This window comes from Anabas testudineus, chromosome 16 (genome assembly GCF_900324465.2).
Source record: "Anabas testudineus chromosome 16, fAnaTes1.2, whole genome shotgun sequence".
Classification (NCBI taxonomy): domain Eukaryota; kingdom Metazoa; phylum Chordata; class Actinopteri; order Anabantiformes; family Anabantidae; genus Anabas; species Anabas testudineus.
In genome coordinates this window covers 1,847,813-1,862,314 of record NC_046625.1, presented here as the reverse complement: position 1 = coordinate 1,862,314, position 14,502 = coordinate 1,847,813, and the positions used below count along the sequence as shown (strand labels likewise).

At 41.0% G+C, this 14,502-nt stretch overlaps 1 protein-coding gene and 1 long non-coding RNA gene across 3 annotated transcripts; one reads left to right on the top strand and one right to left on the bottom strand.

Moving 5' to 3' along the window:
- Nucleotides 1–2,550: 2,550 nt before the first annotated feature.
- Nucleotides 2,551–11,211, top strand: wdr73 (WD repeat domain 73). Of its 2 annotated transcripts, none has more exons than XM_026372028.1 (8): nucleotides 2,551–2,690; nucleotides 3,079–3,146; nucleotides 4,316–4,401; nucleotides 4,503–4,591; nucleotides 7,081–7,148; nucleotides 7,779–7,943; nucleotides 8,854–9,222; nucleotides 10,241–11,211. In XM_026372028.1, exons 1-8 carry the CDS (start codon nucleotides 2,632–2,634, stop codon nucleotides 10,495–10,497), a joined length of 1,161 nt encoding a protein of 386 aa, XP_026227813.1. In that variant the 5' UTR covers nucleotides 2,551–2,631; the 3' UTR covers nucleotides 10,498–11,211. The 2 variants fall into 2 exon arrangements, with proteins under 2 accessions (XP_026227813.1, XP_026227814.1); XM_026372029.1 differs by having other exon boundaries at nucleotides 3,079–3,150.
- LOC113170112 lies at nucleotides 10,399–14,242 on the bottom strand. Its single transcript, XR_003299620.1, has 3 exons — nucleotides 13,707–14,242; nucleotides 11,326–12,787; nucleotides 10,399–10,522 (listed from the first exon to the last, which is right to left on the bottom strand). It is a non-coding gene; the product is annotated as an uncharacterized LOC113170112 (long non-coding RNA).
- Nucleotides 14,243–14,502: the final 260 nt, after the last annotated feature.

Here is a 14,502-nt window from a genome sequence, read left to right as displayed (position 1 = left end):
TGTCGCCGTTTCACTCTGGTTGTGTTTTTGTTTTTTGGTTGTTTGGATTTCTCTGCCCCAGCGTTTTCTTTCTCTTCATGTAATCCTGGACTGACTCCATCAGGCTGAGGCTGTGCGGGGGCCACACCATCGGTTGCAGGACTCAGGTCATGCAGACGGCGCTCTTGACTCTGACTTTGATTGTTTGGACTTGTTGTTGTTCTGCAGAATGAATTTGTCAATTAGATTGTATTGTTGGTTTTAAATGTCACAATCTCATGGGCAGTTTTCTATGAACAGATCTCGCTGCTGCACCACAGAGGCTGATGACCTTTCTTCTATCATCTCTAATAGATCAGTCTTTGCCGACAGACCTTTTGGAAACAATCAGCAAACTAACTTAGAGCCAACATAAGTCATCAACACCATAAGTTTCTACCTGTCTGACCCTTTTGTGATGCTATGTTCACCTTGATATGTTAACAGCAGAGAAGCAAATGTTCAGTGTGCAGCAAAAACAAGATAATGAGCCTCATTAATATATAGAACACAGCTGCTGTGCTGGCCTCATGTTCACCTTTTATTTCTAGTGAGACTCTGATTCAGGGTTTCTTCTTCTTTTTTAAATGTTAAGAATTATTTTATTTATAGATAAGTCTCCATGTTGCTGTGACCTGATTCGACTCCATCTGAGATTTTAACAACTAAATTATTATGGGCTGTGGCTACGTTCAGAATACACCTGATGCAGCACTGATCCACACAAACTATAGGTTTCAATAAAACACAGACAGGTGGCACATTAAGGGATCCAAACACTTAAACTCATTTAGTCTTTTGAGTTAGTTGAATGAATTGAACACTGTTTGCATTTATCTAAATCCCTGTAACCGTGTTTCTGTTGTGCGTGTTGACTCAGAGCTGTACCGTGCTTTAAAAGAACAGTGATGGACCGAGAGAGGGAAACAGAGTGACAGAAATGTGACTCAGTCTCTCTCCTGTCAGACAGAAGGAAGAACAGAACGACAGGTCTGAGGAGGAGGAGGAGGAAGAACAGGAGAAAAACAACAGCCGGAGTGATGGAGCTCGGCACGTTGTGGGCGCAATGTGTCGGCTGCGGTCATCTGCTGCCAACCTCAACCTGTCCGTCCGAGAAGAAACCTAGAAACTGTGGTCTCTATTTTATCTCTGGAACTTCACAGGAAAACATTATTCAAAGTTCAACAACAGTTCGTCTGATTCCCCTTTAGGCAGATTTCAGGTTCGGTTCCTTTCTGTTATGAAAATCTATTTAACTTTGACTCCTGTATTTGCTAAAAGGAAACTGCACTGGGCAGTGTAGTAAACACAGTCTTATTCAAGAATATATATAATATAAATATATTTAGTTAATTAAATATTCACTCAGTTTGTTCGGTTTGTCCTCATGATAAAAGAAAATGAAGATCAGTGTGAGTCAGTAAATCACAAAAGCTTTCATTTCAAACTAAAAACATTCAGGAATAAATCTTTTCTGCATGTTTGGGGAATAGAACATGGTTCATTGGAGCTTAACACGGCTCTAATCCTTTCTCAGCTGCTCTGCTACATGCAAACAAATGAGGCAATGTTATTTTGAAGTTTAAAACTTTAGCTTAGTGATTCTAAGGTGAGGAAGGAGGCGAAGGCGTTCACATGAATCTGGTTTCACTCGAGCCAGTGGGACCAGTCCCTGTAGGTTTGTTTAAGTAAATATGAGGCCACGAATCTTAGTAATTAATATTATTATCTAGTTATTGGGGATTGTGTATACAGAATATAATCAACTATATCCAACACAAACTGCTGGTGGATGAAGCAGCTGTCAGCTTCATCTTTACCAGCTGTTGTTGCTCCACACCGTGTCTATAAAAACACACATCTTTGTCCTTAGTTTTAATTCATTACCAGAATTTTACTTTACAGAACACATTTGAAATTAGTTCACAATAAATAAGATTAGTTTTAATTGTGTTTAGCTCCAACATTGACTTTTTTCTTGTTACTGACTACATGCTCTAAAACATATTTAAAGTACTAGTAATTCAACTGAGTTACTGATAATTAAAAATATTGTATTTAACTTGATGTTGATAACACAAATGCACAAGCCTAGTCCAGATTTGTATCTCATAAATCAGAATTCAAACAGGGTTTAGTTTAATTAAATTACAGATTCAAGGAGAGAAACACTTCAAAAACCAGATTTCTGAACATTTACTGTGGTACTACTACTGGCAAAGAAATTGTTCTAGTCATTGATAAAACTAGAGGTGAATGATCTTATTAACGTACAGTACAGTAACAGGTGAGTTTAATAATGCATCCTAATTTATTAATTAGATTTAGCTTTAAGAATCCACAACGACAAAGTAACTAAAGGTGTCAGTTACATGTAGTAAAAGTAAAAGTACAAGTACCTCAGAGTGGTACTTTAAAACAGTAAGCTGTGTAATGAAGCTGCTGATGAACCTTGTGTCCAGCAGGTGGTGCTAGAAACTTTAGCTATTAGCTGTGAACCAGCGAGAAATCCACGAGTAAGAAATACAGGAAGTAAAACAACAACAACAGAGACACGCTGCAGTAACAGTAAAGTAGTATTTGTAGTAATAATAATAATCAAGTGATGCTGAGATGGAAGAAATAGAATTTGATGATGTTTTGGACGACTGGTTCATCGAATCCCTGAAAACGTAGGAAAACGTTTTGCTCATTGTTTAGGTGAAATCTATGTTAGCCGCTAGCTTGAATCTCCAGGAGCTAATTCAAAGACGCTGCTAACTGTAGCTACTGAAGTTTAGAAATCTCACAGTTTAATTTTCATTTTAAACTTACCTGATAGATCATAATACAATTCATGTCCTGCATCTAATTCGACCATTTGTAAGTCAGACTTCAAGTCGCTACGACTGGAACGTTGAAACAGGATTTCTCCGTTATGAACACCTGTACAGGTGCATTTTCATACATTTACAGCTTAGAACGAATTATTTTCATGTCTACTTTGGTTTTGCAGTAACTTTACTGCTCAGTGTGTTTGTAGTTGTGAACAGTACTTTACCAACTTTCTGGTTCCTGCAGATACAAAGATCTTCATGTGTATCAGCTGGAGCTTCCAACCCAGGTCATCGAGTGGAGCTCACAGAAAAGTGGGTCAGCTGATTTTTCTCCTGTTGTGCAGATGATCGACCTGTTGGTAATTCATACTTAACATAGTGGAAAGTACCTTATTTACTAAAGTACAGTTTGGAGTGACTGTATTTTATACTAATGCCTTGTCTACAGGTCCAACTTTAATCATCGCCTCATCTAAACAAATCACAGAAACCAGCTAAAAGTCAGATTAAAACCTTTTGAACCTTTTCAAAAATATCTTCTGAAATGAAATAATATCTAAAAATAAAACAGTCTCCTTACATGAATCACTGGGTGAAGAGCATGAAGTCAGTCACTGTGTCTGATTCATGCTCAGTCCTCCCTGTCTCCGCTGGAGGTTTGGGAGCGTAGGAGCTGCTGTCTCCAGCAGAACTTCTCAGTTTTAAGACATTACTGGTAAATGATGTAAATGACTGAACTGCGTCACTCTTTCCACTTGGCCAAACATAATTTACTGTTGATTAAACATCTTTAAACTTTCAACTTTACTACATTTCAGAGGGAAATGTTGTAATTATTAATTCATCACATTTATCAGTTTTAGCTACTAGTTAAAAATAAGATTTTCAAAATAAGATCTTAACATTAACATGTCTCAGCTGATTGTGAAAACTGTTTCTCAAAAATATTGTTTCTGCAGAAATGTAAAATGTTCATTGCTCTTTAAATTTAACAGTTTAAATAGATTATGTACAGAGTCAAGAGAAGAACCACTTCTAAAATTTTATTTCTGAGAATGTATTTAATTTCTTTAATTCCAAATTTTAGTAGCACTAAAAAAAGCAAATGGTATTTAGTCTAATGGTAATGTTAATATGTAAATGACAGCAAACCAACAGCTGCACAACATTTGGCCTAAATAATTAACTAAACATCTCTCAAAATAAAGTTTTAGTTTATTGAATATTAGTGTTCCTGTAGGCGTGCTGATGAGAAACAATGAAGTGTAATACAGAAACATCATTTAGAGACAGCGTCTGTCCAGCAGAGAAACACTGACAGTGTGATGCTGTGTTTAAACCCTGTATGTCAGTATTGGCAAAAACCAACTAATGTTCAACATGTTTCCAAAATCTGGTTGTTTTCACTGAAATGAATTTAAACTGTGACTCGTCAGGACAGTGGGGTTTTGCGTATTCATCGATGTTTGTTGTGTTTACAGCCGTCTGCGTCGCAGGAAACAGTTTGTCTAAAAGTGAAATTTTGGAGCTTCATTTGCCACCGAGGCTTTTTGCTGAAGAGAATAAGGTAAAAACATAACCAACATTTCCAAAGTGTGGGTTTTAGTTTTAGAAGGGGACGATCGAGGCGTCACTCTGAGCCTCTGCTGTGTGTGTTGATGTGTTCAGGGTCTCTGTGCAGAGCGGGATTTCAAAGTTGTCCATGGTGGTTTCACAGATGGTCCCGTTCGCTGCCTCAGACACATCCCAGGAACACGGTGAGTTACCTGAGTTGAACCTCCTCTAGTTATTTCCTCTCTCCATTCATGTCCCTGTAAAGACTCAGCACCTTCGTTTCAAAGGTTCTTTCATGAGTTTTACTGCAGTGAAATTAAAATAAACTAAGTAATTGCAGGTACAAAGACATAAATGACATAAAACGCTGAAGAACAAAACAAGATGAAAAGCACAAACTGAAGTGGATAACAGAAATATTCTCGGCATTTGAAAGGCGGCAGCTGCGTCTTTGTTTGCAGCAGTGTTCATGATTGCTTATTACTGTCTTAAATAGTTTGGAAAATGTTTATTGACTTTCTTTGTAAGGTTTGATGAGCAGAATGTTTCCAAGATCAAGAATAAACCTTCAGTATGCTTAAATCCTCCAGTCTTCATTTCTAATGAACGGGCTGTGTCAGTCATCTACAACATAAAGTGAAGAAAAAGTGAAGCTGCCTGAAAACTTTCTGAGCCCTCGGTATAAACAGCCTGAAGCAGTTCCTTTTGAAATTTCCTGAAGAAGCAGGAGCTGTTGCGTTTTCTCCCAGCAGGACATCGTGAACCTACAGCCTCTTCTTCCAAAGCAAAAGCAGCAGCAGCTATTGCTGCTCCTGGACTTCATCTCCCTTTGTAAGGAGAAGAACGTGGGGACCCTGTGTTGTTTACTGCAGCTTACAGAGCAGGGACTAAAGAAAGGCTCGAGTTGTTTTATTCTCTCTCTCTCTGCCTCACGTGGGAACTCAAAGCTCTCAGGTCGCTCAGGTGAAAGATGCAGAGTTTAGTTTCACTGTAGCTGCTTCACGCTCTCCTCTCTGCGCTCTTTCAGTGCTGCTGCATTTCATGTTCGAACGGTTGCAGAGTGCAGGAAGGAAGCTCCTCAGTCAGCTGCTGTACAGTGTAGAGTAAATATAAGGTGAAGTCTCTCAGATCAGCTAACAAGTGTTTACAACACGTCTACATCACATCATCTAGAATTTCACTCCAGAATTTCTCCTTTCCTTCTAACTCCCATCCTTCTTGTGGGACATCACCACTAACAACACTGAACATCACACCTTCATCCCCCTGTCTGAGACTCTTCACCTCTAGAACATTCCTGACAAACTCCTCCTTCAGAATAATAACTGGTAAAACAACTTTAATCCTGATCCTAAACTTCCAGCCTCGCTACCTTTCCACCTGCTCTCCTGGACACAGCATGTCCACCTTCCTTTTCTGCATCATGTCAACCACCTCTCCAGTCTTCTCTGTCCTACACTCAGTCCTTCACTCTTGTCTTTGCTCTTTTCTCTCTGCCTACGAACACGTCTTCCTCCTCTGCTCCTTCGACCAACAGTAGCTCAGTTTCATTTAAGTCAGTTTCATGTCTGAGTGAGCGCCCTGGTCAGTTTACTGTAAAGGTTGTGGTGATGCTCTCGTTACCAAGTTTCCCTGCTATTATCTGCTTTTGTCTGATAAGAAACCAGGTTACTGTAAATCTGTGGAGCAGGTGTTCAATGATCTGTTTTCTCCTCTAACTGGGTTTATTTTTGGAAGCATGGTTTTATCTGTGTAGAGACCTTTGTCCTGCACATGAACTCTCATAAAAAGACAATTAGAAACCTGGTTACCTGTCTAGTGAGGCAGGAAAACCTGGTTTCTCTGATCCGATTACAGAAGCCACGTTTCCCGTTTAAAACCTAATTTAGTTTAAGTGCATGTAAACACACTGATTTCTGTCCTTTCAACATGGCCGTGGTAAAACTACACGTGTCTCGTGGTCGTTTGCCTCTGATAACCAGGAAAGTTGACACACAGCCTGCAGTCAACTATCGTGCATGAAAATAATTCAATCTAATGCTTTGGGATAAATCTGAGGACAGCACCACCAGTGGTCAGCTGTGTGTTAGTTTAGTTATCAGACGACCTTCTGCACTATAGACCAGTTTTGTAATCGCTCCATTATCTCTTCGACTCAGGTGTTAGACGTCATTTTCTCACTCGTGCTCCTCTGCTGTGTCTGAGCAGCCTGAAGTGAATTTTCTGACCTTTTAGTGACTTTTTGAGACCTCCTCTGATGATCGTCTTTGTTTATTCAGCAGGGACCGTGCAGATAATGATAGCCTGTGCAACAGCTGAGGCTAATTTGCAGTTTGTGTTGTTGATGACACTTTTAAAATGAGGTGAAAACATCCAAACAAACAGAATCCGCATAAAAAAAGACATAAACAAAAAGTGTGACATTAACATCTAATTCTTATAATTACCACCGTGTGGGAGAATGAACATCTTCGGGTTTTGTGGGTCCAAACATGTTAAACATGTCACGCTGGACTCTGCAGTCGACTGTGTGCAACAGAAGCTGTTTGATTCCTCAGTAGCGACTAATAGATGATGCTGTGCAGACGATCAGTGCTGTGTTTCAGATCTCATTAACACTCGTTTGGCAGCGTGATTCATCACTATTTGTTTGTTTAAGTGGTTTTTATTCAGCGTCCTGTTGTTTGGGCAGGTGTGTGGTGACCAACGACGGGCTGAGCTCCGACCTGCAGGTGTGGGACCTCGGGGGAGACGACAGCGGTGAGTTTAACTTCCCAGTTTAACATGAAACCATGAATAATTAGTAATAGATGCTGACCTGGAAAACACTTTGGGTCATTCCGCAGTGTATTTGTATGGAGATTTATTTCTCACCTCTGAGATTTCTGGCTCAAGTTTTTCTCGTGCTTCCAACAAAAAAAATGAAAAAACATCTTATTTATTCTGAATAACTTACAGAACACAGCATCGGTTCTATTTGTTTTTTGCCCATCAATCACTAGATTTATTAAAACATTCAGAACTTCGTGGCCCGTTTAGCACCAGCTTTAAGTCGTCTGGTTTCAGGCAGTGTGTCCTCTTCTTTCAGTCAGATCCTCTTCAGGTCTCTCCACTGATGTGGACTCGAGAGCCTTGTCCTGAAGCCACCCCAGCCTCAGAGGGTTCTTTTCTATGTCCCATTAGAGCAGAGGATCATTTTCCTCATGCTCTGAGTTCTCAGGACGTCTGAAGCACCTTTCAGAAACACAGGACACGCTCCCTCCTCCACCACTCACGTCCTGTCATTCAGACATGTTCACTTTTACTTTAATGTTCTTCACGGTTTCATTGTGACAGAAAGAGCCACAAAAACTAGCTACAGACGATTTCTGCTGTCTCATGTCACGACAGATGTGATCAGAAAGATGGGAAGTATCGAGGGCAGCAGGATCGCTGCGGGGGGAGGCAGCAGGATCGCAGCTCAGCTCTCGTCACAGCCACAAATTCTTCACGGAGCTCGAAGCAGCGACGTCCAGCTGACACATCTGACCTCTGGACAGACGCTGTATAAACTAGGTAACACTGACGCCCGACTCATACATTTATTAAGTTGAGGATGTTGATGCAGCAGCAGAGAAACAGACAAAACTTTTTTGAGGTTTTTATTTGTAAAAGCTAAAATGTACACATTATGTATATATAGTGTATAGTCAGCTGACTAAAGTATCTGTGTCATGTTATTTTAAACTGAATAGTTTCAGATTATTGGACATAAAACTGAAAAATATGCGGATTAATCATGAATGAAATGTTGACTTATTTTTCAGTAGAGAGCTGAAGTGAAGCCAGAATATCTGTTTTCATCAAACAAGACTCACATTCAAAAGTTTGACGTTAAAAATGTACAGCAGTTCTTCAAAAATCGAATATTTCAGTTTATCTAAACGTCGCGGCTCAACAGAAGAAGCTCGTTCATTAAAAACAGCAGAGTACTTTTAGAAGTCTGGTCAGAGTTAGAACGATCGCCGGGAGAGAGAGCTGTGCTGCACGTGAAGTTTTATTTCAAGGTTTTTCTAGTTTTACAGATGCTCAAAACGAAATTGTTCTTCAAAAAATGATGCAGAGGAACTTGTTTTTAACAAATGATGAAGGTTTGCTGAAACACAGTCTATCCAGACATGACGTGAACGACTTCAGCTCTGTCTTGTGTCATTATTCTGTATAAGTACTATGTGTAGGTATTTGATAATGTACTTTGGGGCCGTGTCCTTCGTGATCTGTTGACAGACAGGTGAGGACTATTTTAATCAAACTACAGGAGCAGATCAGAATGCAGTATTCAGAGTACTTCTTATATTAGTACTATTCAGAGTACAGGTCTTCAGCTGACAGTGTCTTCATTCATTCATTCCCAGTTTTCAGCAGCTGCTCCTTCGCTTCAAACCACACTCAGGTTAAAATTCCTCTTCTGCTCTTTTTGTCCCAGAGACTCCCTCAGCAGACCCTCTGAGTTCCTTACAGTTTGTAAGTGATGCCGTTTTCCTCGCCGGCTGCTGTAACGGGAAAATTTACGTCGCCGACTCTCGAACGTCTGCTGCTCCTCAGCTTTCACCACCACCACACTCATCTCCAGGCGAATCTGTCCTCTGGTGGACGGACGCTTCATCAGGACCAGAACCGTCCAGCTGCAGGGTCGTCAGACTGTCCTCGACGGGACAGGCGCTGGTCTCGGACCTGAGGAACCTGGGAGCAGCTGTAGGTCGAGCTCAACTGAACGTTGAGACAAGTCACTGCAGCCTGGACCACGTTCAGGTGTCGTGGGCGCCGGTGCTGGACGAGTGCATCGCTGTGTCAGGTCAGTTACTGAGCACAAAGTAATCTGGAGTACTGAGAGTAATCTGTAACTTAAACAAGGCTGAGAGACGGACAGACAGGAAATACTTTATCTGAAGTGAAGAGAATCTGATTTAGTGACAACGCTGTTCCCAGAAATGTTAAATTATTATTTAGAACTGGTTCCAACACTGCAGCAAACGGACGTTCAATGATTCAGTTACTACTCATCTGACTAATCAGCAGTGGGGAGGGCTAGTTGTAAAACAAGCCTGGCAGCAGAAATAGACACCTGATGCACCCTGCCTGCAGAATATTTACACTTGATGGACCTTTAGTTTGTTGTTGGTTTATTTTGAACAGATAAAATACAATAATAAAGTTTTAAATTAGATACAAATGGTGAATTGAAATGAACTGAATTATGTTGAAAGTTGATGAAACACAAAGGTCCTACATTCAGCCCTGCCCCTGAATGCCTCAGTCTCACAATATAAATCTGTAACCGTTTCTTACTTAGGGTCTGTTTTTTGGCCCTTTTACTTGTTTTTATCCAGTTACAGTAACGCGTCAAGTGTTTCAGCGTCTACATTTACATTTATCAGACGCTATTATCTAAAGCTTACAGGAATGCAGGGGAAGCACAAGGAGGTCTTGCCTAAAGACCCCTACTGGAGGTAGGACACAGCTGGGATTTGAACCTAGTCTCCCACATGGGGTGATCTTCCCACTACACTAACAACTCTCTACTTAACTTTAACATAAGCACAGGGAGCTTCTTCACCTGAACTGACAGAACTACACATTTATGGTCACAATTTTCCAGTGAGTGGTTTTAGTAAAAAGTTGAAAATAATCTGCAGCTCATTTTATTTGAGCTCATACTTTTCTTTAAAATAACAGAAGCAGCATTTGTATTTTGTCCGTTTGCTGCAGGTTTGTAAATAAGATGTTAACGAACTGAATCGATTCTAAAACCTATAAAAACTAAACCGAGCTGTGATGAATTCGCTTTTTTCTTTCCTACCTTCCTCCTCCAGGCTTCAGTGGAACCGTTCGGATCTACGACTCGTCGGTTTGGGGGACGGAGCTGCAGGAAGCTCAGCTGCTGTTTGAACATCGCGGTCACGCCATTTCATCACAGGCCGACGACAGTGTCCCCGTCTTCATCACCTCCCACATCTGGCATCCCGAGCGGCCGCGGACGCTGCTGTCTGCAGCCTCGGACGGCTCCGTCCACGTGTGGGACTGGGTCGACCTCTCGACCGCTGCCGGTCCAACATTAGGAACGACGTGACAGTGAATCAACGGACAAATGGAACCTGTGTGGAATCCAGAAAAGTAGAAAACACATTATAACTGGTGCTGGATCGAAGCCTGAACTTCCTAATAACTCGTTAACAGATCCAATCTGAAAACAGAACGTTAAAGGGTCAGTTCACAACTCTTACACAAATCTCAGACCATCTTCTCTCTTTCCCCTGCTGCGATCTGACCGTGCTGATATTTCTGGTATTTAAGTTGAGTTGGTTATAACATAGAAACTGAATAAAGCTCCTTTTCCCTCCTGAGAATCGTGTGATTTTCTCCTCATGAAAACCTAATAAACCTGATTCAGTCTCTCCTCTGTTATTGTGTTTGAACAATCACAGTCGGATCATTTCACATCATCATCTACTGACCTGAGCTACAGACGAGTTCTTCAGTAAAACCTTCTTCTATTTCTCTAAGGAGCAGAAAAAAATTAAATTCACCTCGACAGTTTTAGAAACCAAACTATCTGCCTGGTGAGAGAACAACAGGGGGGGTGAGTGACCCTGTCAAACCCAAATCTTTAAAACATCTGTGTCTCAGCTGCGACGCAGTGAAACACATGGAAATAACTGAACCACAGAGAACAATGAAAGTGTGAACTCGCGTCACCTGAGACGGTTTTTAAACCACAGCTGAGTTCTGACCTGTTTTTAATGGAAATGAGTTAATTTACAGAAATAAAACTTTTTAAACATGATTTTCTGTCTTTATCGTCGTGTTTTCTCGTGGATAAGTCTCTTTATTGCATAAATAATGATTAATAAACAAAAGATGATGAGCATCTGTCATTGTCCAAATGGAAGAACTTTACCTTCTGACTGCGTCCGTGGTTCCGAGTTTCCACGGGTCCAGACTCGGCTTTAGTTTCCTATAAGGAGACAAACATTCAGGTTTGTTAACCACACGTCTGAACTTGTTCTCAGATACATGACACAAACTTTTGTCCGTTTTTAATCCAGATTAGTGTCTTCAAGCTCTTTACCAGGTTTAATGAGTTAAATCAGCTACTGCAGAAGAACTGAACCGTATGAAAGCTGTTTTAAATTAACATTCAATAAATAAAACATTTTCATTGACAATATTAACACTGTGCAACGTTAAAGAATAATTACAGTGAAAACAAAGAGCTTTCAAAATAAAAGCACTTCCCTTGATAAATCATTTACACCAATCAAAGCTAACAGCTGTAGAGACCTCTGGACATGTACGAAGCTCCTTTAATGTTGTTCTGGTACAGATTTTATAGAATTTAAAAATAAAGTCCTTGAAAGTACTGGAGCCGTCAACACTGTCCAGGCAGTAACTGGACAAACGTCTGTTTCCACACAGCATTGTGTCGTTTTTCTTCGTGAACAGACACTAACCTGCTCTTTGATTGGAAGAAATGGAATAGGAAATTGGACGAAACTTAATTTCATACTTTGCTGCCTCCTTTCTTGCCTGTTGAACAGTCATTAGACTCCCCTTGAACACGAGCGTCACCAAATAATGACAGCTCTGCCTTTCAGTGAACTCCAATTTCCTCCAGACCCTCGCTTTCCTCTCAGTTCCCATCAATTTGTCGCTCAGCTCCGTGTCCCAGCTGAACAAATTCTCCTTCTTCTCTCACACAGATGTTAAAAAACACACAGCTGCAACATCAGCCTGCGCTCCCCCCCCCTCCTGTAGGACTACTTTTCTAGTCTCAATGTCTTTATCACAAATGCTTCTATTTACAGACGCAGAGTTTTTATCTCCAGCTGTTTCCAGCACAGGAAAAGTTCCCTGAAACGCACAAGACGACAGAATAAACCAGAAACCTCCCTGAACGTTCTCCTCCACACGAGGCTCAATAAAGTACCTCATTATTAGGATTAACGCCCCCCCCCACCCCGATAATAACGTTAACACCCCTCAGAGCCTTTAGTGTAAAGTGAGTGACGGAGACGTTCAGTGTCCACAATCATTTCTCAGGTAAAAACACCAACAGTCTCCTGGTTTCAGTGTCTTTATGAAATACTTCACCTTGGCTTTATGCACGGTGCTGACGTGCACCACACCTTTCATACTGTTTGATGAACAAACACCTGTTCTATAAAGCAAAAGCAGGCAGGTTACACGTGAAGCCCACAGGCAGGTGACTGTCACCATACGTAGCATCATTAAAACAGCAGCAGTCGATCTGAAAATGATTCGTTTAGCTCTAAAATGTTGGCGTCAGATTTGTCTCCATGAGATTAACAGGAAGCCTCCAGAGGAAGTGAGTGATTCATGTATCAGAGTAATTCATCCACCTAGAAAACACAAACGACAAAGTCAGTGACTGAAAACAAAGAAGAAGTTTGTACAACTCATCCCAAAGAACCGCTAACGTTAACGTTAGGTACATTTAATACTTCAAATAAAAAAAGTCAAGTCTCCAGTGGAGGATTTACAGATGTGAACCAGACTTTGACCACATTCATGTTAAGAACAGCATCAGGTTCATATGATAAAGGATCAGGGACAGTATGAAAATGTATTGGTCAGAGAAATAAGTCTGAATGAACAGTGAGACCACCTCACTTCATTATTTATTACTTATGGTGACGACTTCTCTCTCAGTCGTACAGGACATGAACGGAGCCACCAGGACCAAGACCTGACCAGCAAACGGTACCACAGGGTTTAAACAAGCGATCCTGCTGATCCACTGACGCTGCTGAATAAATACTGGAGCCAAACGTCTTCAGTGTTCAACCAACACGTATTGACTGGTCTCATCATTTGTCTCTGAGGTTGAACCGTACTCTAATCGAGTCATGATGATTTACGGCATCAGGCTGGTTCTTGGAGCTAAAACACACAAACCTGACAAAGCTCTACTGACCCAATCTGAAGTGTCAGTGTGAACAGTCAAGTGTCCTCCCACACGGGACAGTATAATAAGAAGTGCAGAAAGATCTACAGTCAATATGTCTCCTAACTTCAGCAGTGACAGAAGAAAAATAGTGACCTCCCACACAGCGTCACTGAGAAGTCAACAGGAGCTCCTAACCCGTAGTCACGCTACCAGCACCAGCTGTAGAACATATTTATCTATTCAAATTAAACTGACGGAACAACAACGTGAACTCGGTTAAGGAGAAACCAAACAAAACAAGGTCCACGGGAGAGAGTAAGTCTTGTAATTATACTGAGAGACAGAATGAGGAAGCGTGAGCCTGAACTCACATCTCAGCGACAGAACAGCCACCAGCGAACGCCCCGGAGCGACCTGCATGAGTCAGGACTGTGGTGCCTCTAACAACAGCCTCTGAAACACCACCTGAGAATAAATGGACACGTGACGCCTGTGTTCAAGGGCTGACTCATGCCTCCCTCACGAGACGCGTGTTGATTGACGAGTGACACTTTAGTTAATGGACCACAACACAGTCGTCCTCTTCATCCTCTGGTTTTCAGATTGATTTTAACAGACACGCTCAAAATGTACTCACCTTTTTAGAAGTAACTAATTGAATGCTTCCCCTCCACTACACATGATATATTAAAGACGTGCTAATGATATTTATGAGTATATAACAACGTTTTGTCCGTGCCTGCAGGCAGCAGCTTCTGTCCTTGACTGTGTTTACATTCACGTAAGTAACCGGGTTACTGAGAGAAAGCAGCTTTCTCAAGATGTTGGGGAGTGGAGCTGAGACGCACTTAAGAAACTGTTTGCTGGATCTGAACTTGTATTGAAAACATTTTATTTGAAAACACTGCTTCCTGACTTTGACTTTTTCTTTCACTGTATTCATGTAGATGCAGAGTGAGAGACAGAGGTGACGACTAAGAGACTCTAAGACTCTCTCTCTAGAGTCTCTTACATTTTAATAACAGCTGATTACAGCAAAATCTCCAGCATATCAGATATATAGATAAGACAGATCAGTGGACCTACTGCATGACAAGAGCTTTGGAATGAATAAGATATTTATCAATGTAAATAACTATTAGTAAGTTACTTACGAGGTGAGTTCGA

What these genes read in the sequence shown, in the direction of transcription:
- wdr73 (XM_026372028.1), top strand. Translation starts at nt 2,632, where the DNA reads ATGGAAGAAATAGAATTTGATGATGTTTTGGACGACTGGTTCATCGAA. An exon ending in CGAGTGGAGCTCACAGAAAA is followed by an intron (nt 3,147 to 4,315) that starts GTGGGTCAGCTG and finishes TTGTGTTTACAG; the next exon opens with CCGTCTGCGTCGCAGGAAAC. An exon ending in ACAGACGCTGTATAAACTAG is followed by an intron (nt 7,944 to 8,853) that starts GTAACACTGACG and finishes TTTTTGTCCCAG; the next exon opens with AGACTCCCTCAGCAGACCCT.